General features: G+C 66.0%; 6 protein-coding genes across 18 annotated transcripts; 2 read left to right on the forward strand and 4 right to left on the reverse strand.

Moving 5' to 3' along the window:
- Positions 1 to 40: 40 nt before the first annotated feature.
- Positions 41 to 7,634, reverse strand: acsf2 (acyl-CoA synthetase family member 2). The gene is made up of 16 exons (XM_088438698.1): positions 7,489 to 7,634; positions 6,732 to 6,927; positions 5,894 to 6,022; positions 5,759 to 5,812; positions 5,576 to 5,694; positions 5,340 to 5,502; positions 5,126 to 5,221; positions 4,908 to 5,059; positions 4,736 to 4,827; positions 4,554 to 4,630; positions 1,114 to 1,221; positions 885 to 1,036; positions 619 to 760; positions 435 to 545; positions 225 to 293; positions 41 to 155 (listed from the first exon to the last, which is right to left on the reverse strand). The coding sequence occupies exons 1-16, from the start codon at positions 7,557 to 7,559 to the stop codon at positions 93 to 95; spliced, it is 1,794 nt and encodes a 597-aa protein (XP_088294824.1). The 5' UTR covers positions 7,560 to 7,634; the 3' UTR covers positions 41 to 92.
- Positions 1,473 to 4,178, forward strand: chad (chondroadherin). Of its 2 annotated transcripts, XM_088438719.1 has the most exons (4): positions 1,473 to 2,355; positions 2,997 to 3,160; positions 3,270 to 3,434; positions 3,543 to 4,178. In XM_088438719.1, the coding sequence occupies exons 1-3, from the start codon at positions 1,561 to 1,563 to the stop codon at positions 3,421 to 3,423; spliced, it is 1,113 nt and encodes a 370-aa protein (XP_088294845.1). In that variant the 5' UTR covers positions 1,473 to 1,560; the 3' UTR covers positions 3,424 to 3,434; positions 3,543 to 4,178. The 2 variants fall into 2 exon arrangements, with proteins under 2 accessions (XP_088294845.1, XP_088294844.1); XM_088438718.1 differs by having other exon boundaries at positions 3,270 to 4,178.
- Positions 7,635 to 7,718: 84 nt separating the features above from the next.
- On the reverse strand, positions 7,719 to 11,584 carry LOC148410054 (antigen peptide transporter 2-like). 5 transcript variants are annotated; one of them, XM_088438682.1, is made up of 11 exons: positions 11,380 to 11,584; positions 10,854 to 11,282; positions 10,677 to 10,791; positions 10,433 to 10,563; positions 10,094 to 10,299; positions 9,820 to 10,017; positions 9,627 to 9,755; positions 9,169 to 9,360; positions 8,929 to 9,102; positions 8,722 to 8,869; positions 7,719 to 8,186 (listed from the first exon to the last, which is right to left on the reverse strand). In XM_088438682.1, the coding sequence occupies exons 2-11, from the start codon at positions 11,272 to 11,274 to the stop codon at positions 7,780 to 7,782; spliced, it is 2,121 nt and encodes a 706-aa protein (XP_088294808.1). In that variant the 5' UTR covers positions 11,275 to 11,282; positions 11,380 to 11,584; the 3' UTR covers positions 7,719 to 7,779. The 5 variants fall into 5 exon arrangements, with proteins under 5 accessions (XP_088294808.1, XP_088294807.1, XP_088294805.1 ...); XM_088438681.1 differs by having other exon boundaries at positions 10,854 to 11,299; XM_088438680.1 differs by adding an exon at positions 8,517 to 8,653 and having other exon boundaries at positions 7,847 to 8,186; positions 10,854 to 11,584.
- Positions 11,585 to 11,735: 151 nt separating this feature from the next.
- Positions 11,736 to 15,239, reverse strand: kctd2 (potassium channel tetramerization domain containing 2). Of its 4 annotated transcripts, none has more exons than XM_088438724.1 (6): positions 13,888 to 15,226; positions 13,471 to 13,579; positions 13,305 to 13,396; positions 13,138 to 13,233; positions 12,758 to 12,883; positions 12,508 to 12,672 (listed from the first exon to the last, which is right to left on the reverse strand). In XM_088438724.1, the coding sequence occupies exons 1-6, from the start codon at positions 14,104 to 14,106 to the stop codon at positions 12,652 to 12,654; spliced, it is 663 nt and encodes a 220-aa protein (XP_088294850.1). In that variant the 5' UTR covers positions 14,107 to 15,226; the 3' UTR covers positions 12,508 to 12,651. The 4 variants fall into 4 exon arrangements, 3 of the variants coding, with proteins under 3 accessions (XP_088294847.1, XP_088294850.1, XP_088294848.1); XM_088438722.1 differs by having other exon boundaries at positions 12,508 to 12,681; positions 13,888 to 15,223; XM_088438721.1 differs by having other exon boundaries at positions 11,736 to 12,883; positions 13,888 to 15,227.
- On the forward strand, positions 15,005 to 19,763 carry tubgcp2 (tubulin gamma complex component 2). The gene is given in 19 exon segments (XM_088438670.1): positions 15,005 to 15,234; positions 15,500 to 15,741; positions 15,812 to 15,940; positions 16,142 to 16,318; positions 16,381 to 16,540; positions 16,652 to 16,859; positions 16,941 to 17,140; positions 17,332 to 17,521; positions 17,602 to 17,747; positions 17,855 to 18,035; positions 18,119 to 18,218; positions 18,220 to 18,300; positions 18,363 to 18,535; positions 18,662 to 18,790; positions 18,860 to 18,980; positions 19,047 to 19,190; positions 19,250 to 19,318; positions 19,405 to 19,541; positions 19,598 to 19,763. Coding segments are annotated over 18 exon segments (2,571 nt in total). The 5' UTR covers positions 15,005 to 15,234; positions 15,500 to 15,591; the 3' UTR covers positions 19,674 to 19,763.
- On the reverse strand, positions 19,709 to 26,289 carry chuk (component of inhibitor of nuclear factor kappa B kinase complex). 5 transcript variants are annotated; one of them, XM_088438673.1, is made up of 22 exons: positions 26,126 to 26,289; positions 25,705 to 25,838; positions 25,106 to 25,200; positions 24,752 to 24,869; positions 24,608 to 24,677; positions 24,454 to 24,542; positions 24,146 to 24,235; positions 23,957 to 24,081; positions 23,788 to 23,895; positions 23,181 to 23,316; positions 22,918 to 23,112; positions 22,735 to 22,837; positions 22,368 to 22,491; positions 22,150 to 22,301; positions 22,002 to 22,063; positions 21,263 to 21,372; positions 20,987 to 21,036; positions 20,810 to 20,915; positions 20,597 to 20,689; positions 20,374 to 20,510; positions 20,081 to 20,146; positions 19,709 to 20,002 (listed from the first exon to the last, which is right to left on the reverse strand). In XM_088438673.1, exons 2-22 carry the CDS (start codon positions 25,810 to 25,812, stop codon positions 19,824 to 19,826), a joined length of 2,316 nt encoding a protein of 771 aa, XP_088294799.1. In that variant the 5' UTR covers positions 25,813 to 25,838; positions 26,126 to 26,289; the 3' UTR covers positions 19,709 to 19,823. The 5 variants fall into 5 exon arrangements, 4 of the variants coding, with proteins under 4 accessions (XP_088294799.1, XP_088294800.1, XP_088294802.1 ...); XM_088438674.1 differs by having other exon boundaries at positions 20,081 to 20,171; positions 20,597 to 20,744; XM_088438676.1 differs by having other exon boundaries at positions 19,856 to 20,002; positions 20,081 to 20,171.
- Between the last annotated feature and the right edge of the window lie 67 nt (positions 26,290 to 26,356).

A 26,356-nucleotide genomic window follows, 5' to 3' on the forward strand; every position in this document is an offset into this window, starting at 1 on the left:
ACGGAAAGGCGAGCGCGGCGGCGACGGGACACGGGCAAGGTTTACGATACGGCATTTATTAGGCGGAGGCCGACGGACGGGCGAAGCTTTCCTCAGTCGGCCTCGGCGAGCCCCAGCCGCGCCTCCATCTCCCGGCGCAATCGGTGCTTCTGGACCTGAAAGGGGAAGCGGGCGGCGGCTCAGGCGGGCGAGCCCGGGCGAGCGGGGCGGGGCGCGGGCCTCACCTTTCCGGTGACGGTGAGCGGGAAGCTGCCCACGAACGCCACGTAGCGAGGGATCTTGAAGTGAGCCATCTGCAAGCAGCCGGGCGGGCGCCGCGTCAGGCCGCGCCGAAAGGCCTTCCGCGCCGAGCCCGGGCGCGCCGGGCGGGCGCCGGTTTTGACCCGTCGCCCCGTACGAGCGGTACCCCGAGGCTACGCGGCGGCCGAGCTAACCTTCCCTCTGCAGAAAGCCTTGACGTCCTCCTCGCTCAACTCCTGCCGCTCCTTGACTTTGATGCAGGCGCAGATCTCTTCGCCCATGCGGGCGTCCGCCACGCCCACCACCTGACGACGTTTGCGAGCGGCGGCGTTTCGGGGTTAGCGTTTGTTTGGCGACGGCCGCGTCCGCGGCGCTCACCTGCGCTTCTTGGACTTTGGGGTGCGTGTGCAGGAAGCGCTCGATCTCGGCGGGGTAAACGTTTTCGCCTCCTCGGATGATGAGGTCCTTGATGCGACCTTCGACGCGACAGTAGCCGTAGGCGTCCAAGCTGCCGACGTCCCTGAGAAGCCGTTTGCGCGTTTCTCCGCATCTCCGCATTTCCATCGAGCGGAAAGCGCGCCGAGGGAAAGGAGCGCTTTCGCCCGGAGCGCATGGGGGCGCGCCCGGCGGTGGGCGTGACTCACCCGGTCTTGTACCAGCCGTCTTCCCCGATGCACTCGCGGGTCTTTTCCGGGTCGTTCCAGTAGCCCAGCATGACGCAGTAGCCTCGGATCAGGATCTCGCCGGAGGACCCCAACGGAAGCGGCCGCCCGCTCGACGGCTCCACGATTTTGGCCTGCAGAGACGTCCTTTCGCTTCGAACGGGCGTCGACTGGGAGGCGACGGGCGCGGAGCCGAGCGAGGCCGGCCCACCTCGGTGTGGTCCATGACGTATCCCACCGTGTGGCACTTGCGGTCCAGGTTGTCCAAGGGCGAGCCGCAAAAGGTGACGGGACTGTTCTCCGTGGTGCCGTATCCGATCTGCCGATCGCAGGTGGCGCGCACGTCAACTGGCGCCGGCCCCGCCTATTTCTGCGCCGAGATCGGACGGCCGTGGCAGAAGTGGCGAGCGAACGCCACATTCCTCGTGTCCCGGGAGGAATGTTTGGAACACGCGCGGGGCCATCAGAGCTCAAAAGCTCAGCCGGCGGCGCACAAACTCGCTCCCACCCCGTTCCGAGCTCAATAGGGGCGAGTGTTCTGCCGTGCCCCGAGAGGAGGGGGGAGGGGGAGGGGGGGCCTCGACGCCCCGCCCCGCCCGGCCACCTTTTACGGGCGCCCGAGCGCGGGGCGGCTCAGTGCGCGCGAGGCGAGGACGACATGCGGCGCGTGAGCTGCCTGCTGCTGCTGCTGCCGCTGCTGCTGGGGAGCGCCCCCCTGGGCGGGGGGGCGCCCGGCGGAGGCCGGTGCCCGGCCCCCTGCCACTGCCACGGGGACCTGCAGCACGTCATCTGCGAGGGCGCGGGCCTCAAGGAGATACCGCGCGTGGCGGCCTCCACGCGGCTGCTCAACCTGCAGAGGAACCCGCTGGGCGGCGTTCCCTCGGCCGCCTTCGCCGACAGCGGCGGCCTGGTCTCGCTGCACATGCAGCGCTGCCGGCTGCGCCGGCTGGCCGCCGAGGCCTTCAAGGGCCTGAGCCAGCTGGTCTACCTGTACCTGTCGCACAACCGCATCGCCAGCATCCAGCCCGACGCCTTCCGGGACCTGGGCCGGCTCACCTACCTGCACCTGGACCACAACCGGCTGGGCGAGCTGGCCCACGGCGTCTTCTCGCCGCTGGGCAACCTCTTCGTGCTGCGCCTGGAGCACAACCGGCTGCGGCGGCTGCGGCCGGCCGCCTTCGCGGGCGCCAAGGACCTGCGCCGGCTGCACCTGAGCGCCAACCATCTGAGCGCGCTGCAGGCCGGCTCCCTGGACGAGGTGGAGAACCTGGCCCTGCTGCACCTGGACGGCAACAGGCTGGCCGTCTACCCCGCCGCCGCCCTGAGCAAGCTGCGCGTGGTGGAGGAGCTGGCGCTGGGCGGGAACCCCATGAAGAGCGTCCCCGACCGGGCCTTCGCCTCTTTCGGCCGCTACGTGGAGACGCTGCTGCTGGACGGCATGGGCCTGGAGCAGGTCGGTGGGCCGCGCCTTCGCCGGGCCCCGTTTTAACCAAACGGGAGGCGCCGGGCGCGCTACCCGGAAAGCTTGAGCTCATTTGAATACGCGCACGCGGCGTACTTGTGCGTGGGAGTTATTTTGAGGGAGGGGGAGCGAGAGAGCGAGCTTGCGTAACCTTCCGACGGCGGGGTAAACAGAGCCCGTTTGTGTGCGCCGCCGTCGCACAGACGCCTCTTTGCGCGAGGCCCGACGCTGGAAATTTCCAGCCGCCATTTCGCACCCGCGCCGGCCTTTCAGGGTCCGCCCGTGTTGACACAAGATGAGAGGGGCCTTTCACGCGGCCGCCGGGCTTCCCGGGCCGGCCCGGACGGGCCCAGACGGGCTTCGGCGGGAGCGCCGGCCGCTCGGGTCCCAACGTTCCTCGGGAGGAAGGGGGGTCGCCGACGAGGGCGCTCCCCGACCGGGAGCAAATTCGTTCCGAGCGGAGACAAGGGGTCGTCTTTGATTGCGGCGGGAGTTGCCAACGGTCGCTTTAAGGATTCGGGCGGCGTCTCCACTTTTCGTTCTTCGCGGGGGGCCCAAAGCCAAAGGCGCCTTTGCGCAAAGCGCCGCGGGCCGGCCGTTTGTCTTTCTCAAGGCGCCTCCGCCGCCTTCAGATGTCGGAGGAGGCCTTCGCCGGCGTGACGGCGCTGACGCGGCTGGACGTCAGCAACAACAAGCTGCGCTGGCTTCCCGGGAGCCTGGACCTGTCCCGGGCGGCCGACCTGAGCCTGGCCCGCAACCCGTGGAGCTGCACCTGCCGGCTGGCGCCCCTGCGCAGGTAGCCCCCGAGCGCTCCCCCGGCCCAAAAAGGAGCGGGCCCGATTCCGGATTCCGGGCTCCCGCGCCCGTCCCGCCGCCGCGTCTCCTCAAGCGCTTGTCGTCGGCAGGTGGATGGAGGGCGACGGCCGCGGGGCCGCCGGGGCCGGCGAGGCCGTGTGCGCCTCGCCCCCGTCGCAGAGGGGCAAGCGGGTCCGAGACAGCGCCGCCCTGGCCGCCTGCCCGGCCCGGCCCAAAAGGAGCAAGACGGCCGCGCGCCACTGAGGGGGCCCCAAGTGCGCTCCGGGCCGGCTTGCCGAGCGCGCGTGCTAGCGCCGGTCAGCCTCCCTTCTACGCTTGTAGAACGCCTTCTTCCCCTTTCCCCTTTCTTGGCCACATCAAAGGCGAGGAGCCGACGCAGAGGCCCTCCTCGGCGCTTCCCCGCTACGCGAACCGGATGCCCAAGTCCTTTCAAAGGGACTTCCTGCTAAAGTAGCTGCGGGAGAACTCGACGGACGCCTTCACAAAGTCATCGGGCCCCGACCGCAGGGAAAGGGAGGGAGCGGGCGCTCTCCCCGAAGGCGGCCTCCCGCCTGTTGTTTTTGCCGTCCCCGATCCGTCGCCGCATTCTTTCAGATTGAAGGAGCGCCGAGCCGTCGCGTCGGCTTTTTGAAGAAGGGGACGGAAGGCCCTGCTTTTCTCCATGCCATTAAATGAAAAACTCATCAAGGGGTGAGAAAAAACAGAAAGACGGCCAAATCCTCTGCTTCTTGAGCCCGCCTTCATCGCAGCGCATCCGAGCGCGAGCGGCAAAAGTCCCGCTCGCGATGGCGCCCGCAGGCCAGCGGGGCCGCCGCACACCAGGCTCCGGACCGGAGCCCCGCTCGCGCGCCGCCGCCGATTAGTTTTGCCGTCTTCTCTGCGGCCGCGCGAGCGGGCCACGCCCCCACCCCCCCCTCGGCTCGACGTCAGCGTCGGCTTCTCCTCGCTCGATCCACCCAACTGCTGTTAACGCCTCAATAAAAGAAAAGGATTCATCACCTCGGCCCGCTGTGGTCATTCCGCCCGAGGACGCGCGTGAGCCAACGACGGCAAAGGACCACCTCGCTTGGAAAAGTCAGGGTTCCACCTTTTTTCACGGGGCGAGCGATATTTGCGCGCCTTGACGAAGGCGAATTTGATGCGGCTCCGTTTTTGTTCCGCGCGCTCATTGATACGATTTCCGATGATCGCCGCTGGCCCGTCCGCGCGTTTGAAAGAGTCCCGAAAGTTCGACGGGCGCGACAACAATCGGCGCAATTGGTCTCCGTCTAGAGGCCAAAGGACAAAGCGCGCGTCCTCGCCGCATTCTTTTCCTTATGAAGGGCGCGCGCCGTACCGCGCGTGCGGTACGTCGGGGGGGGGGGGGGACCCACCGTGACTTCCTTGATGCCCAGGACGGAGATGATGGTCCGAACCAGCTCGGGAGGGCACGGCGAGCCCGCGATGATGCCTGCGCACGCAGGCACGCACGCGCGGAGAGCTTAGTTTTCAGCTGTCAAGAGCGCCGCCCCTTTTGTGATCAAGAAGTGAAAAGGACGGGTCGCCGGCCGCTCACCTCCGACCACCGACGACAGGTCGTACTGACGCACGTCGGGCCGGCTGGTCATGTCCACGTACATGGTGGGCGTGCCGTACACAAAGGTGCACCTGAAAGGCGGAGGACGGCGCGGGCGGGATGGGTCGCCGCTCGGGGGGAAAAAAAAACAAATGGAGACATAGGAACTCACCTCTCCTTCTGCATGGCGTCCAGGTTGTCTTTGCCGCTGTACCAGGGCGAAGGGAAGACCAGCGAGATGCCGTGGACGGCCATGCAGAGGCCGCCGCCCACCGAGCCGAAGCAGTGGTAGAGCGGCACGGGCAGGCACACTCGGGTGGCGGGCTGCGCAGAGTCACGGGGTCAACCGGGGTTAACCCCGACCGGGCCCGGAACCGGACGCGGGCTCACCCGCCAGTGGAAGCCCACGCGCCTGCCCACGAAGAAGGCGTTGTTCAGCACGTTGTGATGCGTCAGCGTGGCGCCTTTGGGCCGCCCCGTGGTTCCCTGCGGACAGGCGGCCGGCCGTCCGTCCGGAAGGTCAAAGGATTGACCTCGTCGCCCGCGGGGCGCGGGGAGGGAGCCCTAAAAAGGAGCTTCCCAAGTGCCGGCCGGGCCCCGTTACCGAGGTGAAGAGGATGTTGACGGGGTCGTCGCAGGACAGCGTCTTCTGGAGCCGGTGCAGCTGGCGCAGGGAGCGCCCGTCGCCCGCCTGCATGACGTCGTCCAGGTGGAAGGTCCCGGGCCGCCGGCCGTCCAGCAGGATCACGCAGCGCAGCTCGGGGAGCCTGCCCGCGCCCGGGGGACGGTCAGAGAACGGGCCCGGGTCGCCCGGCCGGCCCGGCCCGGCCCGGCCCCTACCGGCTGCCGCGGATGTCGCCGGGCGGGCAGGCGGCCATCTCGGGACAGAGGAGGCTCAGCGTGTCGTAGTACTTTTGCGTCTTGAAGGTCTCCGGGCACGCCACCGCCTTGCAGCCCACCTGCACGCACGCCGGCGAGTGAGGACGCGCAGAGGGGCGTCGGCCCGCCCCAGCCGCGGCCGACCTTCCTGAGCGCGAACTCCGCCTCTTCCGGCTGATAGGCCGGGTTGATGGACACCTGCGGCGCCGCAAACACAGGAAAGGCCCGACGCGTGAGCCCTCGCTCCGCGGTCGGCGGCCCGCCCGCGCGCGCACCCACCATGACGATTCCCGCCTTGGCCGAGGCGAACTGCAACAGGAGCCACTCGTACGTGTTGGGCCCCCACATGCCCAGCCGCTCCCCCGGACGCAGGCCCACCGCCAGCAGGCCGGCGGCCGCGCGCTCGACCTGCATGTGTCCGCGCGGGTCAGCATCTTACGTGCGGCGCGCACACACACGTTCACACGGACACAAGGGGCTTCGTCCATCACAGCGGGGACGCCCCCTCGACGTCGTGCGGCTCCTAGCGACTAGGAAATCCGTTATCTAAAGTGAGCGACTTACTTTTGTTTGCCGGTCCCCCGTTCGTCAGAGCGAGCCCCGCCCCCTTCCCGTCCGCTTTAGTACTTACGCCCAAGGTTAACGCCGTGTCTGCGGTTCTACAGCTACACCGCGATTGAAACTCAACGGTGATGTAAGTGTAACACGAAAACAAAGCCAGCCAGAGTGCAATGAGAAATCATGGATGGCATTATCACGCTTGACGTGACTCTGAATGGTGGCTGTCGTTCTTATTTATGAGCGCCTGCACCCTACAACACTAACATTTATCTAAATCTCATCCGTCACATACATTACAAGCGAAGCAAAGTACTGGTCGGGTGGAATTTACTGTATAACCGCTTTAGTGAGGGAATCATACTTCTATCTTGCATTTCCTGGCCAACAGCCGACCGGAGAAAAGATGCAATTTTGGTCTGCGTTCGTCGGTTACGCACGGCATCGAGAGACCCCGAACCAGGACTCAAATCAGCTGCGTTCTAGCTGCGGACGCCAAGTCGTGAACGGAAGCTGGCCGCGCACTTTCTTTAGCCGCGACGGTTTCGCGCGCACTCACGTCCTGGTGGAAGCCGGCGAAGGTCCTGCGCACGCCGTCCCGCACGAAGACGGCGGCCTCCCGGTCGGGCCAGGCGTCGGCGGCCCTCGACAGCGCCTCGCCGACGGTGAGGTCGAGCAGCGACTCCGACGACGTGCCGTGGGCGTAGCTGCTGCTCAGCGCGGGCGCCACGGGCGGCGCGTCCACGTGGATGCCCCTGCGAGCGCGTCACCAAAACAAAGCGTTCATGACAGCGACAGCGCTGCTTGTTTGCTCGGCGGGCAAACGGAGCCGCGGGCCAGCTGGGGCCAGCTGGGGCCCGCCCCCGCCCCCCTCCTCGGGAGAGTCGTCCGAGCGGAAGGCTTGGAGCCGCGCACGCGCTCGACGCTAGGGGGCGCGCTCGCCCGTGGCGCTCCGCTCAACTTTCAATCTGGCTTGGATCTTTCAATCGGGCCGGGGCTCGCCTTTTTGCCTTTTTCTCAAACTCGAGCTCGTCGAGCTCCCCGACATCTGGCCGCCGGCAAGCCGCGCCGCCGCGAACCTCTTTACTTTTGCCTGCATGCGAATCGGGAACCGCGCCCGAAGGAGCTCTGACGAAAAAGTGCACTTTCCTTGCCGCGGACGCGCTGCGGCCACCACGGCGACCCTCCTTGGAGCGCACGCGCGTCCAAAGCTTTGTGGCCGCCGCGCGAGCACCCCCCCCCCTTCCGCGCCGAGTGGCCGCCTCGCGCTTCGTCCGCTGACTTACGCGCTTGCAAAAGTGGAGAGTGGAACTCACCGGCCGGAAACAGCAAGCGCCCGCGCCCGCGCCCCTAAATTCCTCAGCAAAAAGCTCCGGGACGCGATCATTTTGCCCGCCCGCACGAGGGGAAACCGAGAGGGAGAAAAAAACAACTTGAAGCTGGTGTTCCGGTGCTGGAGACCTGCAGGGGGCGCGCCGGAGCAGCGCTTTTAGGGGGACGGGATCACGTGCGGGGCGCTCCAAAACGCATGGACCAATGCTTTGAATTTTCCAGGCAAAACGCTTTTATTTGCCGCTTTTTTGTGGGTGAAACAGTCTCACCTAAGCCTACGTTACACAATCGTGCACTTCTTTGGGCAGGTTTGCCAATGCTGGGCCTGACTCCGTTGGTTGGGACAGACGGAGGGGGGTCCGACGGGGGATCCCGGCGACGCCCCGCCGCCGAGGCTTAGGCTCGGGGCGTTCGGCCGGCGCCGCGCAAATAAGTTGGGCTCCGTCGGGCCTCGGAGGCGGGGCCGAGCCCGGCCTCCCCGGACGTCTCACGACCGGGGGCGGGAGAGCTCCTCCCGGAATCGCCAGTAGCGCCCCCGCCTGGCCATCAGCTCGGCGTGCGTGCCCTCCTCCGCCACGGCGCCGTCCTCCAGGAAGATGACGCGGTGGGCTCGCTCGGCGCTCTCCGGATCGTGCGTCACCATCAGGACCGTGCGGCCGCGCGCCGCCGCCTCGTCCAGGACCTGCGGGGGCGGGGCGCGCGTCAGCGGCGGCAAGGCTAGTAACCGGCTAAAACCCGAAGCGGCCAAAACGCCGCGCGGGCGGGCGGGCGGGAGGAAATGCGGCAAAAAGCTTTTACCGGGCCCCGAAACAAAGTCGCCGACCTTTGGCTTTTGCCGGCTTTGGGCCTCCTCCTATCGAACGCCGACACGGAGCGCAAAGGTCGAAGCGTCTTTACCTCCACGAGTTGTTTTTTTTTCTTTTTTCTCTTTACGGGACGGCTGGAAAGCGCACCACTAAGTCAAAAGTAAGGGCCCTCGCGCCCCGGGCCGCGACTTTTGCGGGGTACTGACGGCCTGTCGCGCGCGGACGTCCATCTGGCTGGCGGCCTCGTCCAGGATCAGCACGGCGGGTCGGCGCAGCAGGGCCCGGATAAGCGCCACGCTCTGCTTGTCGCCCTCCGACAGATGCGCGCCGCCCTCGCCCACGTCTGCGCGGCGCGGGGACGGCCAGTGAGGCGGGGGAAGCGCTTCCGCGCTTTGGGGCGGGCGGGGCTACCTGCGCGGCTGTCGGCCAGCAGCCGGCGCGCCCCGATCTTGGCGGCCGCCTCCGGCGCCCGGGCGGCGCTGCGGGCGTCCAGGCCGTACGTGGCGTTGTAGAGCAGCGAGCCGCTCAGCAGGACCGGATTCTGGGGAACCCACGCCACCTGCGCAAAGGCACTCTGCGTCCGAAAGCCCCAAGGCCCCCGGGGTAAGCGGCGCCCACCTTGGCGTGCAGATAGGCGTTAGCGTACGCCCCCAGCGGCCGTCCGTCCAGCAGGATGGAGCCTCGCCGCGGCTCGTAGAGTCTCTTGAGGAGCCCGGCGCAGGTGGTCTTGCCGCTCCCCGACGGGCCCACCAGAGCGGTCAGCTTTCCCGCCTCCAGCGCCATGGACACGTCCTGAGCGCGAGAGCCCGTCCTGAGCGAGGGGGCGGCGACGGCGGTTACTTACCGCCGCCCGCTTACCTTCAGCGCCGGTTTGTCGGGCGGCGCCGACGGGTAGCCGAACGCCACGTTACGGAAGAGCACGTGGCCCCGCAGCGCCCGGGGCGCCAGCCGGCCGTCCGCTCGGCATTCGGGCGTCCGGTCCAGGTAGCCGAAGACTTTGGAGATGATGCCCAGCGTGGCCAGGGTGTCGCCGCAGCACACCAACATCTCCTGGCGGCCGGGTGAAAAGGCCGGCCTCAACCGTCCGGAGTACCGTCACCGCCGCGCCGGGACGAGAGACGCGGCCGAGGCTCCAAAAAATCAACGACCGCCATTTGGTCCGAACCCCGGGGGGGGCCCGCGTTCAAATCCAGCCCGGTTTCTTTTTAAACCGGGTCTGGCCGAGGGACCGCCTCGAGCTGCCGCCCGACGGGGCGACCCGGGGTCGGCCGGATAGGCCAAAACGTCAAAGCCGTCCGAGCGGCCGGCGCGCTCACCTTGAGGTTGTGCGACATGGGCTTCCGGAGGAGCAAGAAGGTCAGCAGGGTCCCCGCGCCCAGCCGCCCGTCCGACACCAGCGAGCGAGCCGCCAGCAGCATGGCCGTCTTGGTGGCCAAGCCGCCCAACTGAGGCGGGAGCTAGGCGTCAGCCGAGCGCCCCGCCCGAGCGCCCCGCCCGCCGCCCCCTCACCCTGCGCAGCAGGACGAAGACGGCCTTGCGCCGTCCGGCCCGCGCGCCGAGCTCCCGCAGCCGTCGGAGCTCCCCCCGGAAGCGGCGGGCTTCTTCGCGTCGGCCGCCCAAGCTTCGCACGTTGCGGATCCCGCCCAGCGACTGCTGGGCCAGTTGGCTGAGGCGAGCCAGGCTCTCCAGCTTCTGCTCCTTCCAGTCCTGGCGAAGGCAAAGGCGAGCGCGTGAGCGCCGCCCGGACGAGGCGTCCGTCCCGGTCGCGAGCTGCGCGAGCGACCTTTTGGCGGCGGACTTGTCCTCTCTGCAGCGCCGCCATGAGGGGGATCTCCACGCAGGCCAGCGCCGTCAGCGGCCGCGACAGATACAACATGGCCGCCAGCATCAGGACGCTCTTGATGGAACTGCGCAGCATGGCGTTGGCGTTCAGCGCCACCGTCAGGCCCATCCGGTGCACGTCCGAGTGCAGGCGGGAACAAAGGCTTCCTGCGCCGGGACCCGAGAGAAAAGAGCTATTTAACGGGAAGCGCTCGGGATTCGGAGCGGAAAGGCGCATCGCCGCCGTCCGTTTCAATGGGCCGAATGGGCTCTCGAGCCCAAGGTGGAAAAAGGCGCTCACCGGGGGGGTTCTCCTGAAAGAAGAGCACTTCCTGGGCCAGCAGCGTGCGGAAGAGCTCCACCGTCAGACGCCGGTTCAGCCCGGCGTGCGTCATTTTGAAGAATCCCGACCTCAGGCCCGTGAAGACGCAGCTGCGAGCGAGCGAGCGAGCGAGCGAGCGAGCGAGCGCCCGGCTCAGTCGGTTGCCCGGCCGAGACGGGCGGCGCGGCGAGGCGCGGCGAGGCGAGGCGCGGCGCGGCGCTACCTGCCCGCCGAGAAGCACGCCAGCGTGGCCACGGCCCAGTGGAAGCCCGAGCGGTCCCTTCCGGCCCGGAGCGTGTCCGTCACCTCGCCCTGCAGCAGCGGCGCCGCCGTGTCGCCTGCGGGGGCCGCGCCGATCGGTATCGCCGGAGCTTCCCGGAGAGACGGCTCGTCCACTCACAGGCCACGGCGAGGACGATGCAGGCGACGCCGGCGCTCAGGAAGCCCGCGTCGGCTCGGAAGTAGCCCAGCAGCCTGGCCAGCAGGCGCCCGGCGTCCGGCGCCGCTCCGCCCGCCGCCGTCTCGCCGCCCGAGGCCGCCTCCCAGATGAGGCAGCTCAGCCCCGAACACAGGGCCGTTCTTAGCGGAGGGCCGGTCGGGGGCAGGCCCGCCGCCTCCAGCGCCGCCGGCAGCAGGACCAGCAGGGCGGCCAGCCTGCGCAGCGCCGCCCGTCGGCCCGCGGCGGCGTCCAGGAGCGCCCACTTGAGGGCCGCCGAGGCCCAGCGCCAGGCCGGGCCCCCCTCGCCCGGCCAGCTCCGCGTGAGCCACGCGTCCAGCAGCAGCAGCGCCAGCAGCCGGCCGCACGGCGGGAGCCGCGTCATGGCGCCGCCTGCGAAACCGCGCGGGCTCGTAAACGAAGGTGAAAAGAGCTTAGTCGGTGACATACACGCAGTCGGCTTCATACAAGTCAAAAGTTTGACACTCACCTTCCAGAAGACACACGTCGCCCTGCTCCTTTGCTACTTTCACTTTCACTTTGACCAACGACGACCTTCGCTCGCCATTCGTTTTTTCTGCCCTCTGTTCCTTTTTGTCTCTCGCGAGCGAGCGCAAATCGGCCGCTCGTTCACTTCGCTGGGACGGGCGATCTCGACAATTTTTTTCAGCGAGTCCAACAAACGCGGCTGACGACACGCAGGGGGGCGAAAAGTCAGTGGGCGGAAGTAGAAAAAAATACTGCCGGCCGGAAGCTTCACCAAAGCGGAAGTGGTTGTTCTCTGGAAAATGTATGTTTTTTGCAGCATTCTTTTCAACAAGTTGATTACCAAATGAAATAATGAAATGGGTTTTCCTCCAATGCTTTATTACTGAAAGAAAACGATACAATACGGTCTGTAAAGAGTTCTTGTTGAATTGAGAGGCGTTGCCGACTCAATCGTGACGTCACGGAAAGCCGAACTCCCCGCGTTGACAAATTGGAACGTGACCACAGCAAGATCATAATCATTTAACAACACCCAAAGAACGAGCTCCAAGCAATAGATCATAGGAGAGTATCGTCAGCCGCGCGGCCGGTCGCTCGCTCCGTCGGCCGGGCCCCGGGCCGCAGCGAGGCCCGAGGCGGCGCCGGGTCGGCCCCCTCCTCGCCGCGGGCGGCCCCACCGACCCTATCGGGCCTATCCCGATCGGGCCTATCCTCGCCCGCTCGGGATGCAGGTGGCCACGCAGGACGGCGGGGCCAGAAGCGGCGCGCCCGCGGCGCCGACAACTGTGGCGCTACGGGGAGGGGCCTATTTCCCAGCAGCCGGCCAACATGGCCAATCAAGTCACAAAAGACAAAACGAGAGGCGGCCGCGATGAGAAGCGACTCACTTTTTGAGACGAGAAGAAAAAGAAAGGAGGCGGGCCGGGTCCAAGCCAGGAAACGTGCAAAGAACCGGTATTGGGCAAATTGACATGACCGCATCCGGCTCGCCGCGTCCCGCCCGACGACCCGTCCTCCCCGGGACCGACGTTTGCGGACCAAACGCGCCACGGGTCGATCCGACGCAAAATAGCGTGCTAGGGGGGCTCGCGAAATGGCCGCCGGCATCAAACGGGCCGCGGGAGACCCTCGGAGCGCCCATCGGGCCCGGGATGACGAGGGCCGGCTCCAAAAGTCTGACTGAGAGGCGCCGCCGGCCGCGAGGTCCTTTCTTTGCCTCCTCGCGGGACGTCCCGTCGGAGGGGGGCGCGTCGCCGGCGCCCCGGCGGGCGTCTCACATGCGCGAGCCCCGTTCCTGCAGGATCTGCGTAAGGGAGAGCGGCGGCCGCCGAGTGCGGCCGTCTGCAGGCCGTCCCCGCCCCGCCCACGGCGCCACCCACCTTGGCCTTCCGGCTGGGCTCCACCAGCACGCCGTTGGCGGCGTTGTTGAGTTCCCTCGACACCACGCACAGAAACTCGGCCTGGTCCTCGTTGCCGTAATTGTAGGACGAGCCGATGCCGATCAGCTGACGGACGCAAACGCGGGCCGAAAGGTCAGGGCGAAGGTCGCTCGACGCCGTCCCCGCGTCCCTCGGCTCAGTTAGCTCGAGCCGCGTCAGGTTTCGCGGCGCGTCCTCTCGCCGCCCGGTCAGGTCGCCGTACCCGTCCCGTCGGTCTTTTCTAACGGCCGTCCCACTTTGTACACGTCCCCTCGTCACAGTCCGGTCTTCTAGCGTCACGTCGGGTCGGGGCCCGGTGCGTTTCGGAACTCGGCGCCGACCTGTTCAAACTTCCATCCGTCCGACATGGTGGAGACCATCTGCGTAAGCTCCTCCTCCTGGCACTGCAGCACGCGGTAAACGTGTTTGACGGGGCCCTGCGGGAGGCGGGCCAAAGGGCGGCGTCAGCGGGCCCGCGGAGGGGGTCGGGGGGGGTCCGGTCGGCTACCTGCGACGTGCGGTTCTCGTTGTCCCGAATGCGCTCCTTCACCAGACGCACCAGAGAGGCGATGTTGTAGAACTCTGCCTCTTCCAGGACGCCTGCGGTTGGGGTTAGAGGCGCCGGGTCAGGGGGGGGGGGGGGGGTCGGGTTAGGGTTAGGGTTAGCGTCTCACCTTCCTCGGCCAGGTTCTTGTCCATGATGAGCTTCCCGTGCCGGAGATAGTTGAGGACGGGCCCGAAGTAGGCGGGGTCCCTGTCGATCAAATAGGCCCCCGTGCCGTCCTGCTCGCGCACGGCGTCAGCAAAGACCAAACGAAGATCCCGAAGACGCGTTTGTTTTTCTCGTTTTCCCAAAACGCCCGAGAACATCACACGCGCGTATTCTTGGTCCTCTGCGGCGAGCCGGCTCGGCTCGGCTCGGCCCGGCTCGGCTCGGCTCGGCTCGCTAAGCGTCGCGCGGACGAGACTAAACTTTTGTCGCGGGCTGAACGCTTTTTGGCCACGAGGACAAAGTTTCGCGCTGTCGCGACGGACGGTGCATCCGTCCGACCCGGCGGCAAATGTGCGACGGCGGCGGAACCGGAGCTCACTTTGTCCGAGTCCAGGTCCGGGTGGTCCTGGCACAGTCGGAAGAGGAAGGACTTGGGCTCCCTGCACAGAGTCTGCCTGGTGGTGACGAAGTAGGTCCCGCCCACGTTGAGGCGCACCCAGCGCGGGCCCGGTTCCGACGGCGGGCGAGGCGAGCCGCGGACGACGTCGCGTTGCTGCTGCTCGCGCTCGGCCGCCTGGCGCGCCTGCTGCTCGGCCATGACGTCACGCTCGCTCACGACGCGCGGCGGCGGCGGCGGCGGCGGCGGCCGCTTCCAGTCCTTCCGCCCGCCGAACCGCGACGCGTCGTCTGTGGCCCCGAGGATCGGCGCGCGAGGAGCTCGGCGACGTCGGCTACAAGTCTCGCGCGCGACATTTGACGTCTCGCGCAAACGCGACACTTCCGGCTCGGAGGGCGGACGTCACGCTGCAGTTTTACGCCTGGCCTGCTGGCGGCAGCGTAGCGCCCCCGCATCGTTTCCGAATTGCCGAACGGACCTGTGCGATAAAGTTCGTGGATGCCGCGGTCCCTTGGTGATTTACTCCCAATTGCTACGGAATGAAAAGCAGTCGAAAGTGCCTTTCTCCGACGAAGACGTGACGTCACGACGGAGGAAAACACGTCGGTTTTAGCCCCTCCCGCCGCCACGCGCGAACCGTCTACTCGTTGCAGTGTACGTTTCTCTTCAAAAGGGGCGTTTGTGCATCTTATTTTTCTGCTCGGGACAAGATTGGGACTTTATCGCCTTGTCTCTATCATTTCGATGCGCGTATCGCGCTTGTAGTTTTTTGTTTGTGTTTTCGGGAAGGGGGCGGCGTGGTGAAGTGACAGCAAACGCGGGGCGCCCGCCCGACGGAAGCCGAAGGAAGGGCGGCCATCTGAAGTTGCCATCGGTAACAGCCAGGACGTTTCACGTCATTTCGCAGTAAGGCTGCACCGCGCGGGCTTTGCTTTTTTGCATCACGGATGGCTCTGCCGATATGGCGCTCAGCTGAATCGTTGAGGGACATACTACAAGGACGCGTTCACCAATGCTCAAACCGGCGTCTGCATTTTAGCCTAACCCTAACCCAAAAAACAAACAAACCGGCCGAACGCGATGGTCGGGTGAATTTTGGCCGGCTCACGCGGTGGCAACGTAAGATGGCCGCCGACCGCTTCGCGCTTAGTCCATTCATGGGTACGTCCGTGCACAGCAGCAGAGCAGGATTTCTCGCGAGAGCCAAAGGCTCCCCCAAGCGAAGCGAACGACACGAACGAGTGTTTCCGCGGCTTCCGGAAGCGACGGCTCCCTCGCCGCGCCAACTTTCGGGTGCCGAGGCATCGCGACGCCGGAACTTCGCTTTCGGTACGTTAGGAAGGGGCGCGAAGGCGGCTCGCGGCTTCGCGTCGCTCCCGGCGGGCCGCACGTCCGGTTATTGCGCGTTGTCCGTCATCCGGCTTGAAAAAAGCGCGATTCTCGCTGCGATGTCGTCTGTCGGTCTCGAGAGGCTTCGAGGCGATTGGCAACAATAATGATAACACATTAGCGATCGTGCCCACGAAATGGCGGTCCCCGATCCAGACTGAAGCCTTTTGCGTTGTCTGCATTTCCGTTTACTTTGCACAAACAGCGCGTGTGGAGAGGCAGAAGCCCGTGGGATAAGCCGGCCCCCTTCCTCCCAATCCGCGCAGGCACCTCCAGACTTTCCCCGCGGCATGAGCCATGAGCGAGTTTCGGATCCATCATCACGTCAACGAGCTGCTGAGCGTGCTGGACGTGCGAGGCGGCGACGGAGCGGAAGGTTACATCGACCTCCTGCAGAAGCACCGCACGCCCTACGTCACCACCACCGTCTCGGCTCACGGCGCCAAGGTACGGACGGATGGGCGCCGGGTCGCGCGCGGCCCGCGCCTCAGCGCCTTTGTCTTTGCGACTCCTGAAGGTGACGCTGGCCGAGTTCTCCAAGACGCCGGAGGACTTCCTGCGCAAGTATGAGGAGCTGAAATCCAAAAACGTGCGGCACCTGGACCCGCTGGTCTACCTGCTGTCGCGCCTGTGCGAGGACTCGCAGGTAAGCCGCCGCGTCGGCCGCTGGCCGGGTTGGGCCCGAGCTTAGCCTGTTTTGGTTTTTAACCCGACCGACCGCCGCCGGCTAAGAGCGTAGGAGTGCGCGCCGCGGACGCCGCCGGCGCCCCTGCCGAGAAATGAAGACCGTGGGGTGGCGCCAATATGGCGTCCGGACTCCAAGTTCCGCCTTCTCCCCTTCGCGCAGACTCTGCAGCGGCTGCAGCAGAACGCCAAAGATCGCGCGGAAGCTTGCGCCGCCGCCGCCGCGCCGGCGGCCCCGGCCCCGAGCGCGGCCGCCGGCAGCACCAAGATATCCATGCAGGAGCTGGACGAGTTGCGCAAGAAGCTGGGGAGCGCCGCGGCGGCGTCCAACGCCCCACTGGTGAGCCGGCGCCCGCCGCTCGACCCGCCGCTCACGCGCCATTCTGACGGGCGGCTCGGCAGTCGGCCGAGGCGACGCGCAAGATGCTGCGGGACAAGCACAACAAGAAGAACCCGGCGCAGCTCAACCCCGTCTTTCCCGGCTGGGTGTACGAGCGCCCCGCCCTCCTGGGGGACTTCGTGGCCGGCCCGGCGCCGACCGGCGACCCGGCGGCGGCCGCGGGTGAGTGCGCGCGCCACTCGGGTTTTGGGGCGGGCGGGCGGGCGGGCAAAACTCTCACGTCACCTTGCGGCTTCCCCTAATGCGCGCGTCCTTACGGTACGCGGGGCGCAGGTACCCTGGCGCCCGCGGCGCAGGAGCAAGTGGTTCTGGAGGATCTGCTCTTCGTTCTGGTGGGCGTGGACGGGCGCGACGTGACGGCTCAGCCGGTCCTGGGCCGCCAGAACCGCTCCTTCATCGTGGACCCCACGCTGGACGCCTCGGTCAAGGAGCTGGTGCAGCGCATCCTTCCCGTGGCGTCGTACTACTCCACCGTCACGCGGTCAGTCGCCCCCCCCACCCGCCTCCAAAAGTCAAAGGGGGCGAGGCTTTTTCAAAACGGTTCTTCGTGTGGGGCCGCCAGCTTCGTGGAGGAGAAGTCGTCCTTCGAGTACGGGCAGGTGAACCACGCCCTGACGGCGGCCATGCGCACTCTGCTGAAGGAGTACCTGATCCTGGTGACTCAGCTGGAGCAGGTGCACCGGCGGGGACTGCTGTCCCTGCAGAAGCTCTGGTTCTACCTGCAGCCCGCCATGAGGACCATGGACATCCTGGCCGGCATCGGTACGCCGGCGCTCGCCGACCCGACGCTCGATAGTTAGTCGCCCGCCGGGGATTTTGACGCGGGGGAGCCAAAGAGCAGACGTGGCGCGAATCCTTCCGCCCGGACCGGGAGGTTCCTTTCGCGGCCCGCCCCGTTCCCGATGCGGTTCCCCCGGCTGAGCGCGCCGCCGTCTCCTTTGCTGCGCCGTCAGCGTCGTCGGTGGACAAAGGCGAGTGCGCGGGCGGGGCCACGCTCAGCCTCCTTCACGACCGCACCTTCAACTTCACCGGCGACCCCCAAGCCCAGGAAGTGTGCCTGTACCTCACCAAGGCCGCCAGCGTGCCCTACTTTGAGATCCTGGAGAAGTGGATCTACAGGGGCATCATCCGCGACCCCTACAGGTGGGTGCCCCGCGCCCGTCTACGCTTGCCCGGAGATAAGTGCGCGCACACGGTCTGCGCCTGCGCTCGTGTGTGAGCAGCGAGTTCATGGTGGAGGAACACGAGCTGCAGAAGGAGAAGATCCAAGAGGACTACAACGACAAATACTGGGACAAGAGGTACACGGTGGTCCCGCACCGCATCCCGTCCTTCCTGCAGAAGATGGCCGACAAGATCCTCAGCACAGGTGAGGCTCGCCCCTCACCCGCCCGCCCTCCCTCCCTCCCTCCCTATCGTCGGGCCCAAGCGGATGGAGTTCCTCCGCTGAGCGTCGGCGCTGCGCGCTCGCGACAGGAAAGTACCTGAACGTGGTGCGAGAGTGCGGTCGCGACGTCACCTGCCCCGACGCCAAGGAGGCCGTGTACACGCTGAAGGAGCGAGCCTACGTGGAGCAGATCGAGAAGGCCTTCAACTACGCCAGCAAGGTGCTTCTGCGCTTCTTGCTGGAGGAGAAGGAGCTGGTGGCCCGCCTCAGGTACCGGGAAAGCGGGCGGCGGACAGGCGCGCGCTAATAGCGACCGCCACCATGAGCGCGCGGGCCCGCGGCTGCGCCCTCAGGTCCATCAAGCACTACTTCCTGATGGACAAAGGCGACTTCTTTGTGCACTTCATGGACCTGACGGAGGAGGAGCTGCGCAAGCCGGTGGACGACATCGCGCCCCCCCCGCCTGGAGGCTCTTCTGGAGCTGGCGCTGCGCATGAGCACGGCCAACACCGACCCCTTCAAGGACGACCTCAAGGTGGGTCGGGCTCGCGCCCGCTCTCCCGCCCGAGGCCGACCCGACCCGCCCCCCCCCCGCAGATAGACCTGATGCCGCACGACGTGATCACGCAACTGCTGCGGGTGCTGGCCATCGAGACCAAGCAAGAGAAGAGCGTGAGCGGCGCCGAGGCGGCCGACGCCGCCCTCAGCGGCCTGGAAGCCTTCTCCTTCGACTACGTGGTCAAGTGGCCGCTGTCGCTCATCATCAGCAGGTCCGCCGGCTGGCCGGCCCTCCCCCCCTTCCTCCCCCCCCCCCTCCCCCCCTTCCTCCCTCCCTCCCTCCCTCCCTCCCTGCGCCGGCTGACCCGCGGCTCGCGTGCCCGCCCGCCCGCCCGCAGGAAGGCCCTGACCCGGTACCAGATGTTGTTCCGTCACATGTTCTACTGCAAGCACGTGGAGCGTCTGCTCTGCAACGTGTGGATCACCAACAAACACGCCAAATGTCACTGGTCGCACACGGCCAAATGGTGAGTCGCGCCTCTCGCGTGCGTCCCCACCGGTAACCGGGACCCAACGGACTCCCCGTCCCGCCCCAGGTTCGCGGCGGCCTTCGCGCTGCGCCAGCGCATGTTGAACTTTGTGCAGAACATCCAGTACTACATGATGTTTGAGGTGATGGAGCCCACCTGGCACCTGATGGAGAACAACCTCAAGACGGTGAGCGCCGCCATCCCGCGAACCCCGGGGAGCGGGACTCACGCCCCGCACGCCGTGTCGCTTCAGGCGTCCAATATCGACGACGTCCTGTTGCACCACACCAGCTTCCTGGACAACTGCATGAAGGACTGCATGCTGACCAACCCCGAGCTCCTGCGCATCTTTTCCAAACTCATGTCGGTCTGCGTCATGTTCGCCGGGCGCATGCAGGTGAGGCGCGCCGCCGCCCGGCCTCGCCGCGCCCCGCCTGAGCCCGCCGTCGCCTCCAGCGTTTCACGCAGAGCCTCCGGCCGGATCGCCTGCCCCCGGAGGACCCGTCCGTCCGCGAGCGCGAGAAGGTAGGGAGCCGGCCCCCCGCCGCCGCCGCCGCTCGCTCGCTCGCACGCGCACCCGCCGGAGCGTCTTTTGCCCGCTTCCGGCGCAGGCGTCGGACGCGGGCCTGGAGGCGTCCATCGTCAACTTCGACAACAGTTTCAGCGTTCTGCTGCTGGACCTTCTGGACAAGCTCAGCATCTTCAGCTCCAACAACTGCGAGCACAGCATGATCAGCATCATCTACAGGTGCTCGGAAAGCTCCCCTTGGCGCGGGCCCCGGTTGACCTTTTGACCTCTCGCAGACTGGACTTCAACGGCTTCTACACGGAGCGTCTGGAGAAGATGGCGGTGGAGCGGGGTCACAAGGCCGCCGCGTAGCCGAGGGCGGGGCGCCCCAGTTAGGACTCGGCACGCCTTATCCATCCAGCTTTATTTCGGCTTTTCAATTAAAAGGACTTTTGTGTGCTACGTCTTTGATTCTTTTTTGCGTCGGCCGCAAGTTTGTTTGGTCCCACTCGCTCACTCAAGTCACCGCGAGTTTGGATGGGCGACAAAGCGCACGCGGGCGCCGGCTTCGGCGGCGACTCCCCGTCGCGTGAAGAAAATCGCCAGCGCCTCCTCGAGGTGGTCGCGGTCGGCGCTCAGGCGTTTCGCTTCTTCAGTTTGCCGCTTAAGGTTTCGTACTTGGTCCAGCTCCAGTCTTGATCCTTGGGCGCCGCCGGCCGGCAACATTTCTTTCCGTCAGACAAAAGGCGGGGCGGGCCGAGGGCGGGCGGGAGACTTACCACCATGCTTTTGGCCTGCTCTTCCTGCATGAGGCTGGTCAGCTGACTCAGGTACTTGTGGGTCTCCTGCAGCAGGCGGGGGGCCGCGTCACTGGGGGGGGGGGGAAGGGGCCAACGTTGGAAATCGGGGCCCCCCTCGCAGACGCGCGCGGGAAAAAGCAAAGCGCCACCCGCGAAGGCTCGGGAAACATTGGCTTCGCTCGTTTTTGCTCTCGGCCCCATCTTTCGCTTCAAACCCCGGACCCCGCCCTCCATCGACGGGCGGCCCGGTCACGGGGAGCGTCTTTGCGTACCTGTCGTCGGGCCCGGGCAGCGAGGTGAGAGGATGAGGCGCGCTGGCGGGCGGCGCCGACCGGGCCCACTGGGACGCCTGAGGGAGGGCGGCCGACTCGGGACCGGTCGGCAACGAGTCGCGGGCCGAGTTCTGCGCCTGGCGGAGGGAGAGGCGGAGGAAGAGGCGGAGGAAGAGGCGGAGGAAGAGGCGGCGTCAGGCCCGCCCCCGCCCCCGGGACTTACGCAGGCGATCTTGAGGAGGTGCCAGAACTCGCGCTGGCGCTTGATCTGCATCTGCATGACTGTGTTGTCCGCCTCCTTGATACTCTCCAAGGTCTTCTCGATGCGCGGGAACAGGTGGATGATTTTCTGTTTGCTGCTCAGGATCTTGCTGGGAGCCAATCGGGTTTTCCATTTTTTTTTCCCACGTACCCGCGCGCCAACGGCGCCTCGTACCTGAGGTGCGTGTAGAGATCCTTCAGCACTTTGTCCTGGTTCTGGACCGTCTGGATGATGGCTTTCACCATCTCCGAACTGTCGCTGCTCAGGTCCGCCTCGGGAACTGCCGCAACGCTCATCGTCATCATCGCGGCGGCGCATCGTCATCGTTTCCGTCGGGAGAACGCGTCTGACCTTTGCATTTCATCTTCAGCTGTTTGTAGAGCTCCGTGGCTCGCTCCTCTCTGAGACGAGACAAAAGGCGGCGCTCGCCGAGCGATTCAAAGTCGCGGCGCGCGCACGTTTTGCCGGTTGCGTATATGGGATAATGCCGCAAAACAAAAAAGTCGAGGTTTGACTTCTGCCGGTAGCAGGCCAGATTTCAAGCCCGAGGAACAAAGGAGGAATTTTGCGGCCGCGGATCAACAACGCGCGCGGCGGAGGCGAGGGCCCAGGCCGGCCCGGACTCACAGTTGCTCCATCTTGTCCCCTTGGCGCCGCGCGTAGGGACTCCGCTGCAGCTCCACGATCTCCGAGTGCAGGGCCACGATCTCCTCGTCCAGGTGGCTCACCTCCGCCACCTGCGGGAACGCGCACGCTCTTCGGAGGGCCGTCTCGCTCCCGAAGGCCCCGGGGCAAATCCGTAGTCGGTAAAACGCGCGACCCCTTCTGTCGCTCCGGTCGCTTCCGCGCAATTCCTCCGTCCCGGCCGGAAGCGTTCCGCGCGGCGGCCGTTGCCTCCGGGGCGCCGCCGCAAAGACGAAGACAAACCGCGAGCGCCCGGGAAAGGCACCGCCGGACCGCGAGCGCCCAGCAAAGGCTCGGTCGGGAAAGAGCCGCCTGCTCGGGCCCCTCCCTCCAGACCGTCCAACAGCTCCCTCCATGTGAAAAGTTTTACACGGAGATCTTTTTAAAGCCTTCCGGGCGGGACATCGCTTTCACCGGCGCGTCTGCACGGCCGTCTCCCTCTTGTAATTACTTTTGCTGCTCGATGACAGCGCGGCCGACGTCGCGGCAGCTGTCTGTCGTATCAACATTTAGGCGTCACGTCTTCGCCGGGGCCGAATCTTAAGGCGGTACGAGCGCGGCTCAACCTCGCGGGGGCACGTCCCTCGCGGCCAACCAAGACCGGGAACGTGGGGGACTAGCTACCGCGCGAGCCCATCCCACCGGGCTTAGCTTCTTGACACATTGACGACGTCGCCGCGACCTGAGCAAAGGCTGCCGCTCGCTCCTCGTTCTCCTGCCACGCCTTCAGCATCTTCTCCGACGCTGGCGAGGGGGGAAAAAAACAAAACAAAAAAAGCCGTGAGGCGACAGGGGGGCGGACGAGATGAGGGGGCGGGAGCGGGACTCACAGATGCCGTAGTGCATCTGGTCGCTGTACTTTTCCAGGTCGTACTGGATGCTGCTGCGGAAGAAGTCCAGCTTGGCTTTCAGCTGCTGCGAGAATCCGAACATGCTGTTTTTACAGCGCGTCAGGTTGGTGTTGTAGCGCAGGAGACTGAGCCTGGAACGCCGCGAGAGCCGGCGTGAGGACACCCAGGCGGACCGGGGGCGGGCGCCGGCGACTCACATGGCGGCGCGCTGGCCCTGGAAGAGGCGGCCGTAGTCGTCCTTCAGGCCGCAGATGTAGCTCAGAGCCTCCGCCCACACCTTCTTGAGAACGCCCAGGGGCAGCGGCGTCCGGGCCTCCTGGACTGGAAAAAACAAAGGAAACATCCGCGCGGCGACGAGGGGTCGCGGCACGCGGCGCATCGCAATTTTTTGCCCATCTTTCAATAGCCCGGCTCGCCGAGCCCCCTTTGTGTTTGGCGACCGCCGGTTTGGAAAAAGGCGGGCGCGCTCCCCCCGCAGCGCCGGCCGCACGGCGCGGGTGCCGGCCGGGAGCAAGGTTAGGCCGGGAAGCGGGATTCGGGCGCGACGGAAAGGCGCCGACTCACCGATGGCGTTGACTTTGTCGGGCAGCTGCCTGGCGCTGAAGGGCCCCGAGTACTCGGCGGCGCTCTTGTCGAACAAGTAAACGATGTAGGCGTCCCAGCCTCGCTGCGGTGCCAGAGGACGGACGCGACACCTTGAGACGCGCCGGGCGTCGGCCGGGCCGAAGCGCGCGCCGGCGCACGCACCACCCCGTCCAGGACGCACTGCGCCGCCGGCTTGCGGGGGTCCAGGGACACGCCCGTCTCCTGCAGCAGCTCCTGGTGGACCACGGGGATGCCGCTCTCCGCCTCCACGCGTTTCTGCAGGCCGTGCAGAGACTCGTCGGGCGCCAGCTGGAAGGAGTGCACCTGGGCCGTGGTCATGTTGAGGATGTGGACCGCCTGAGGGGGAGAGCGCGGCCGGCGGTGAGCCCGTCTGCAAAGGGGCCGTGGGCGCGTTCGCCGCCGACCTTCATGCTCAGGATCTGATCCAGAAGATGGAAGCAGAGCGGCTTCCGGCTGTCGGGATGGACGCCGCCGCCTCTGTGAACCGGGTCCCACTTGAGCATGAGCTGCAACAGCGCCTCCAGGGGCTCCAGCAGCGTTCTGCGGGGACACGCTGTCCTTCAGGCGGCAAGACTCGCCCAATACCGAAAAGCGGCGAGCAGGCGCGGGGAAAGGGCCGGGAAAATTGCCGCGTTCGCTCCATTTACCGCCAATCGCACACAGCGGCGCCCTGAAAAGTGTGCTGCCAACCAGGAGAGAGGAGGGCTTTTCTTTCCCCCCTTTCGGACGACGTTCGGATGACTTGTATAAGCGGGCTAGGAGTACGCCGTACATGGATATGAGGCCGGCATCATTGTTCACCCGACTGCCCGGGGGGAAGCCCTTTAAAGAGGGTCGGCCGATAGGACCTTCCAAAGCTCCTCAAAATGACGGCGTCTTCTCTCGGGGCCTCACTTGTACAGTAGTGCAACTCAACCTACGAAGCGGCCTACCCCCGCCCCCCAAGGACTCGATGGTCCCCAACGCGTTTGAGAAGGCGCCTCAAGTTTTTGCGTATCCGAGAGGTCGCACCTGCTGAGGTTGTTGGGGTAGGGGAGATGCGTGGAAAAGCGCACTTCTCCATTGGCCTCCTCCACCGCCATGATGTCCTTGGGACCTTTGTTCCGCACCTTGCTGGCCCTGCGCCGCGACACCGCAGCTTAGCTGCGGGTCGGCCCGCCGGAAGCGGCGCCCCACGTACCACTGAACGGGTTGCAGGTTGTGCAGGAAAGGTCTGAATCCGCAGCTGCACTCGAAGATCATGGTCCCGAAGCTCCAGTAGTCCACGCTCACCGTGTAGGCTTTGTTCTCAAAGAGCTCCGGCGCCTGCGAGCGCGACACCGTGACAAAGCCGCCCCGACCTGGACGCCGACGAGGAACGGCTTCTCACCAGGTACTGCAGCGTGCCCACGAAGGAGGTGCACAGACTGCCCTGGTCCAGGTCTTTGGCGTAGCCCAGGTCGATGATCTTGTGCACCAGCTGAAGCGGAAAGCGCGGTGAGCGCGCCGGGAGCCTAACCGGCGTACTGAACTCCCGCCGACGAAAAGCGCCGCTTTAAAGCGGCTTTGAGCAGTTCGGAGCTCGAACGCTGCGTTTCGTTCACGTCTTCCGTTCCTTTTCGCAGCTCGTCGAGAGTTACGACGACAAAACTGACTCTTTGCGCGCCATTTGCCGCCGACTCGCGCCGGCCGACTCACCTTGCCGTTGACTTCCTGCAGCACGATGTTCTCTGGCTTCAAGTCCCTGTGGATGATCTTGTTCTCGTGCAGGTACTGGATGCCGCAACCTGCGTCACCGACGCTCATCAGCGGCCGACGCGCGGGAAAGGCGGCCGCAAAAGCAGACACGTACCTACGTCGTTGAGCAAGGACAGGACCTCGCTCTCCTTCAGGCCGCAGCAGTTCTCCGGCCTACTCAGAACCTGCGCAAAGAGGCCGTTTGACGCGGGAGGGATGGAAGAGAGGAGGCTCAAAGGCGACGCGGCGCCGGCCGCACCTTCCTGAGGTCGCCGTGGGAGCAAAACTCCATGGCGAGAAGCGGCAGGTCGTTCAAGGCGATCAGGTTGATTTCTTCCGGGACGTCCCGCGCCGTCACCACGTTGATGTGGTTCAGCCTGCATTTTGGTTTTTTAAAGACGCCGTCGCCGCTGGGCTCGGGAAACGAGAAAGCGCGCGCGCGCTCGCGCGCGAGGGCCGCTGACGCGAACGCGGACGACACGGGAGAAAGTAAGAAACCGAGCGCAAAACGGCGCCGACGACCTCGCCGTCTGCGCGCTCCGTCCCATCCAACAAAAGAACTATTTCAGGTTTTGGAAATCAAACGCTCAAGGAAGAAAGCGGGAAGACCAACTTCTTCATGATCTGGATCTCTCGGCTCCAGCGGTCCTTATTGAGGGGCGTCAGCTCCAGTCGGCACATCTTTACCGCCAGCTTCTCGCCGCTCACCTGCGTGACATCCACAGCACGTTTGGGCAGGCGCCGGCAGGCACACTTCTGGCGGCCAGAAGGCCGCACAGCCTTCCGCCGCCAGTCGGGGAAAGGCGACCCCATTTGGCCTTTTTCTCACACCGCCGCTTCGAAGGGCCGGTCGGGTCAAAGACGACGGTTCGCCGGTTCGCTTGATTCGGAGACTTTAGGAACGGAATTTTGGTTTTAGTGTGCGGAGAGGCGGCCCTTCCGGGAGGACCTCGCGATCGGGAGTCCGGCCGTCCGACGCGACTACTTATCGCCGCGTCTCCCGCTCGTAAGCTTGTGAAGGCCCAAATCCTAAGCATTTCTGCCATTTCGCTCGCAGGTTTCGCCCGCTTCACCGGAATAGGAGCGACGAGAAACGCGGGAGGAAGAACGTCCGGAGGGTCGCTCGAGTGCACGGCCAAGGGATCACTAGCCGGGCCCGGTCTTTGTTCGCTCCTCGAGGAAAGAGCGAGGGCAAGCGTCGGCCGGACTCACGTGATGCTGGTAGAGGTAGACGTGGGCGAAGCCCCCCATGCCCAGCCGCTCCTTCAGCTCCCAGTCGCCGCACTTGTGGTTGTTGTGTCGGAACGGAGGCTTCTCCATCTTGCTTCCTCGCCGCCGGCCGCGACCTGAGCCGGAGAGTAGCGTGTGACGGCCGGGCCGGGCCGGGCCAAGCCGGGCCGGGCCGGGCCGGGCAGGGTCGTCCGTCCCCCGTCCCCCGTCCCCCGTCCGCCAAAAAGTAATAGGCGCAAGCCCAAACGGGAACAATTCGCCCATTCCGGCGACGCGAGACTCGTTGCCAAGCCGCCTTCGGCGCTCTCGGCTAGCTAGCCGGCAGAGCGAGCCCAATTCGACGTCCGACCAGGACGTAGATGGCGCCCCGACCAACAGGAGAAAGCGTCGGCGAAACACTCACCTCGTCGTCCTACATGTGCCGCGCGGACACGTAGCGCGCTAGGCTCGCGTCTTCCGATTTTAGTCGTTCTTTTCTCTGGGCTTAGCTTCGAACTCTTGCCTCAACTGTACTCGGGGCTTGTTTGCGTGACGTCATCAACCTGCGCAGCGCAGCGGTCTGAGGGCGGGGCGCCAAAACACCTCGTCATCGCTTGGAGAATGCGCGTACGCGAGCGAATGCTGGACTGGTTTT

This window comes from Hippichthys cyanospilos, chromosome 17 (genome assembly GCF_059441005.1).
Source record: "Hippichthys cyanospilos isolate Australia breed blue-spotted pipefish chromosome 17, RoL_Hcya_1.0, whole genome shotgun sequence".
NCBI lineage: Eukaryota > Metazoa > Chordata > Actinopteri > Syngnathiformes > Syngnathidae > Hippichthys > Hippichthys cyanospilos.

What these genes read in the sequence shown, in the direction of transcription:
- chad (XM_088438718.1), top strand. Translation starts at nt 1,561, where the DNA reads ATGCGGCGCGTGAGCTGCCTGCTGCTGCTGCTGCCGCTGCTGCTGGGG. An exon ending in ACGGCATGGGCCTGGAGCAG is followed by an intron (nt 2,356 to 2,996) that starts GTCGGTGGGCCG and finishes CGCCGCCTTCAG; the next exon opens with ATGTCGGAGGAGGCCTTCGC. An exon ending in CGGCTGGCGCCCCTGCGCAG is followed by an intron (nt 3,161 to 3,269) that starts GTAGCCCCCGAG and finishes TGTCGTCGGCAG; the next exon opens with GTGGATGGAGGGCGACGGCC.
- acsf2 (XM_088438698.1), bottom strand. Translation starts at nt 7,559, where the DNA reads ATGATCGCGTCCCGGAGCTTTTTGCTGAGGAATTTAGGGGCGCGGGCG. An exon ending in GGCGACATCCGCGGCAGCCG is followed by an intron (nt 5,503 to 5,575) that starts GTAGGGGCCGGG and finishes GGGCGCGGGCAG; the next exon opens with GCTCCCCGAGCTGCGCTGCG. An exon ending in GACGCCATGCAGAAGGAGAG is followed by an intron (nt 4,828 to 4,907) that starts GTGAGTTCCTAT and finishes TCCGCCTTTCAG; the next exon opens with GTGCACCTTTGTGTACGGCA.
- LOC148410054 (XM_088438677.1), bottom strand. Translation starts at nt 11,355, where the DNA reads ATGAAGCCGACTGCGTGTATGTCACCGACTAAGCTCTTTTCACCTTCG. An exon ending in CATCGTCCTCGCCGTGGCCT is followed by an intron (nt 10,792 to 10,853) that starts GTGAGTGGACGA and finishes CGGCCCCCGCAG; the next exon opens with GCGACACGGCGGCGCCGCTG. An exon ending in GACAAGTCCGCCGCCAAAAG is followed by an intron (nt 10,018 to 10,093) that starts GTCGCTCGCGCA and finishes TGCCTTCGCCAG; the next exon opens with GACTGGAAGGAGCAGAAGCT.
- kctd2 (XM_088438721.1), bottom strand. Translation starts at nt 14,106, where the DNA reads ATGGCCGAGCAGCAGGCGCGCCAGGCGGCCGAGCGCGAGCAGCAGCAA. An exon ending in CGGACCTGGACTCGGACAAA is followed by an intron (nt 13,580 to 13,887) that starts GTGAGCTCCGGT and finishes GTGCGCGAGCAG; the next exon opens with GACGGCACGGGGGCCTATTT. An exon ending in ACGAGAACCGCACGTCGCAG is followed by an intron (nt 13,234 to 13,304) that starts GTAGCCGACCGG and finishes CGCCTCCCGCAG; the next exon opens with GGCCCCGTCAAACACGTTTA.
- chuk (XM_088438673.1), bottom strand. Translation starts at nt 25,812, where the DNA reads ATGGAGAAGCCTCCGTTCCGACACAACAACCACAAGTGCGGCGACTGG. An exon ending in TCTACCTCTACCAGCATCAC is followed by an intron (nt 25,201 to 25,704) that starts GTGAGTCCGGCC and finishes GATGTCACGCAG; the next exon opens with GTGAGCGGCGAGAAGCTGGC. An exon ending in GAGATCCAGATCATGAAGAA is followed by an intron (nt 24,870 to 25,105) that starts GTTGGTCTTCCC and finishes ACCAAAATGCAG; the next exon opens with GCTGAACCACATCAACGTGG.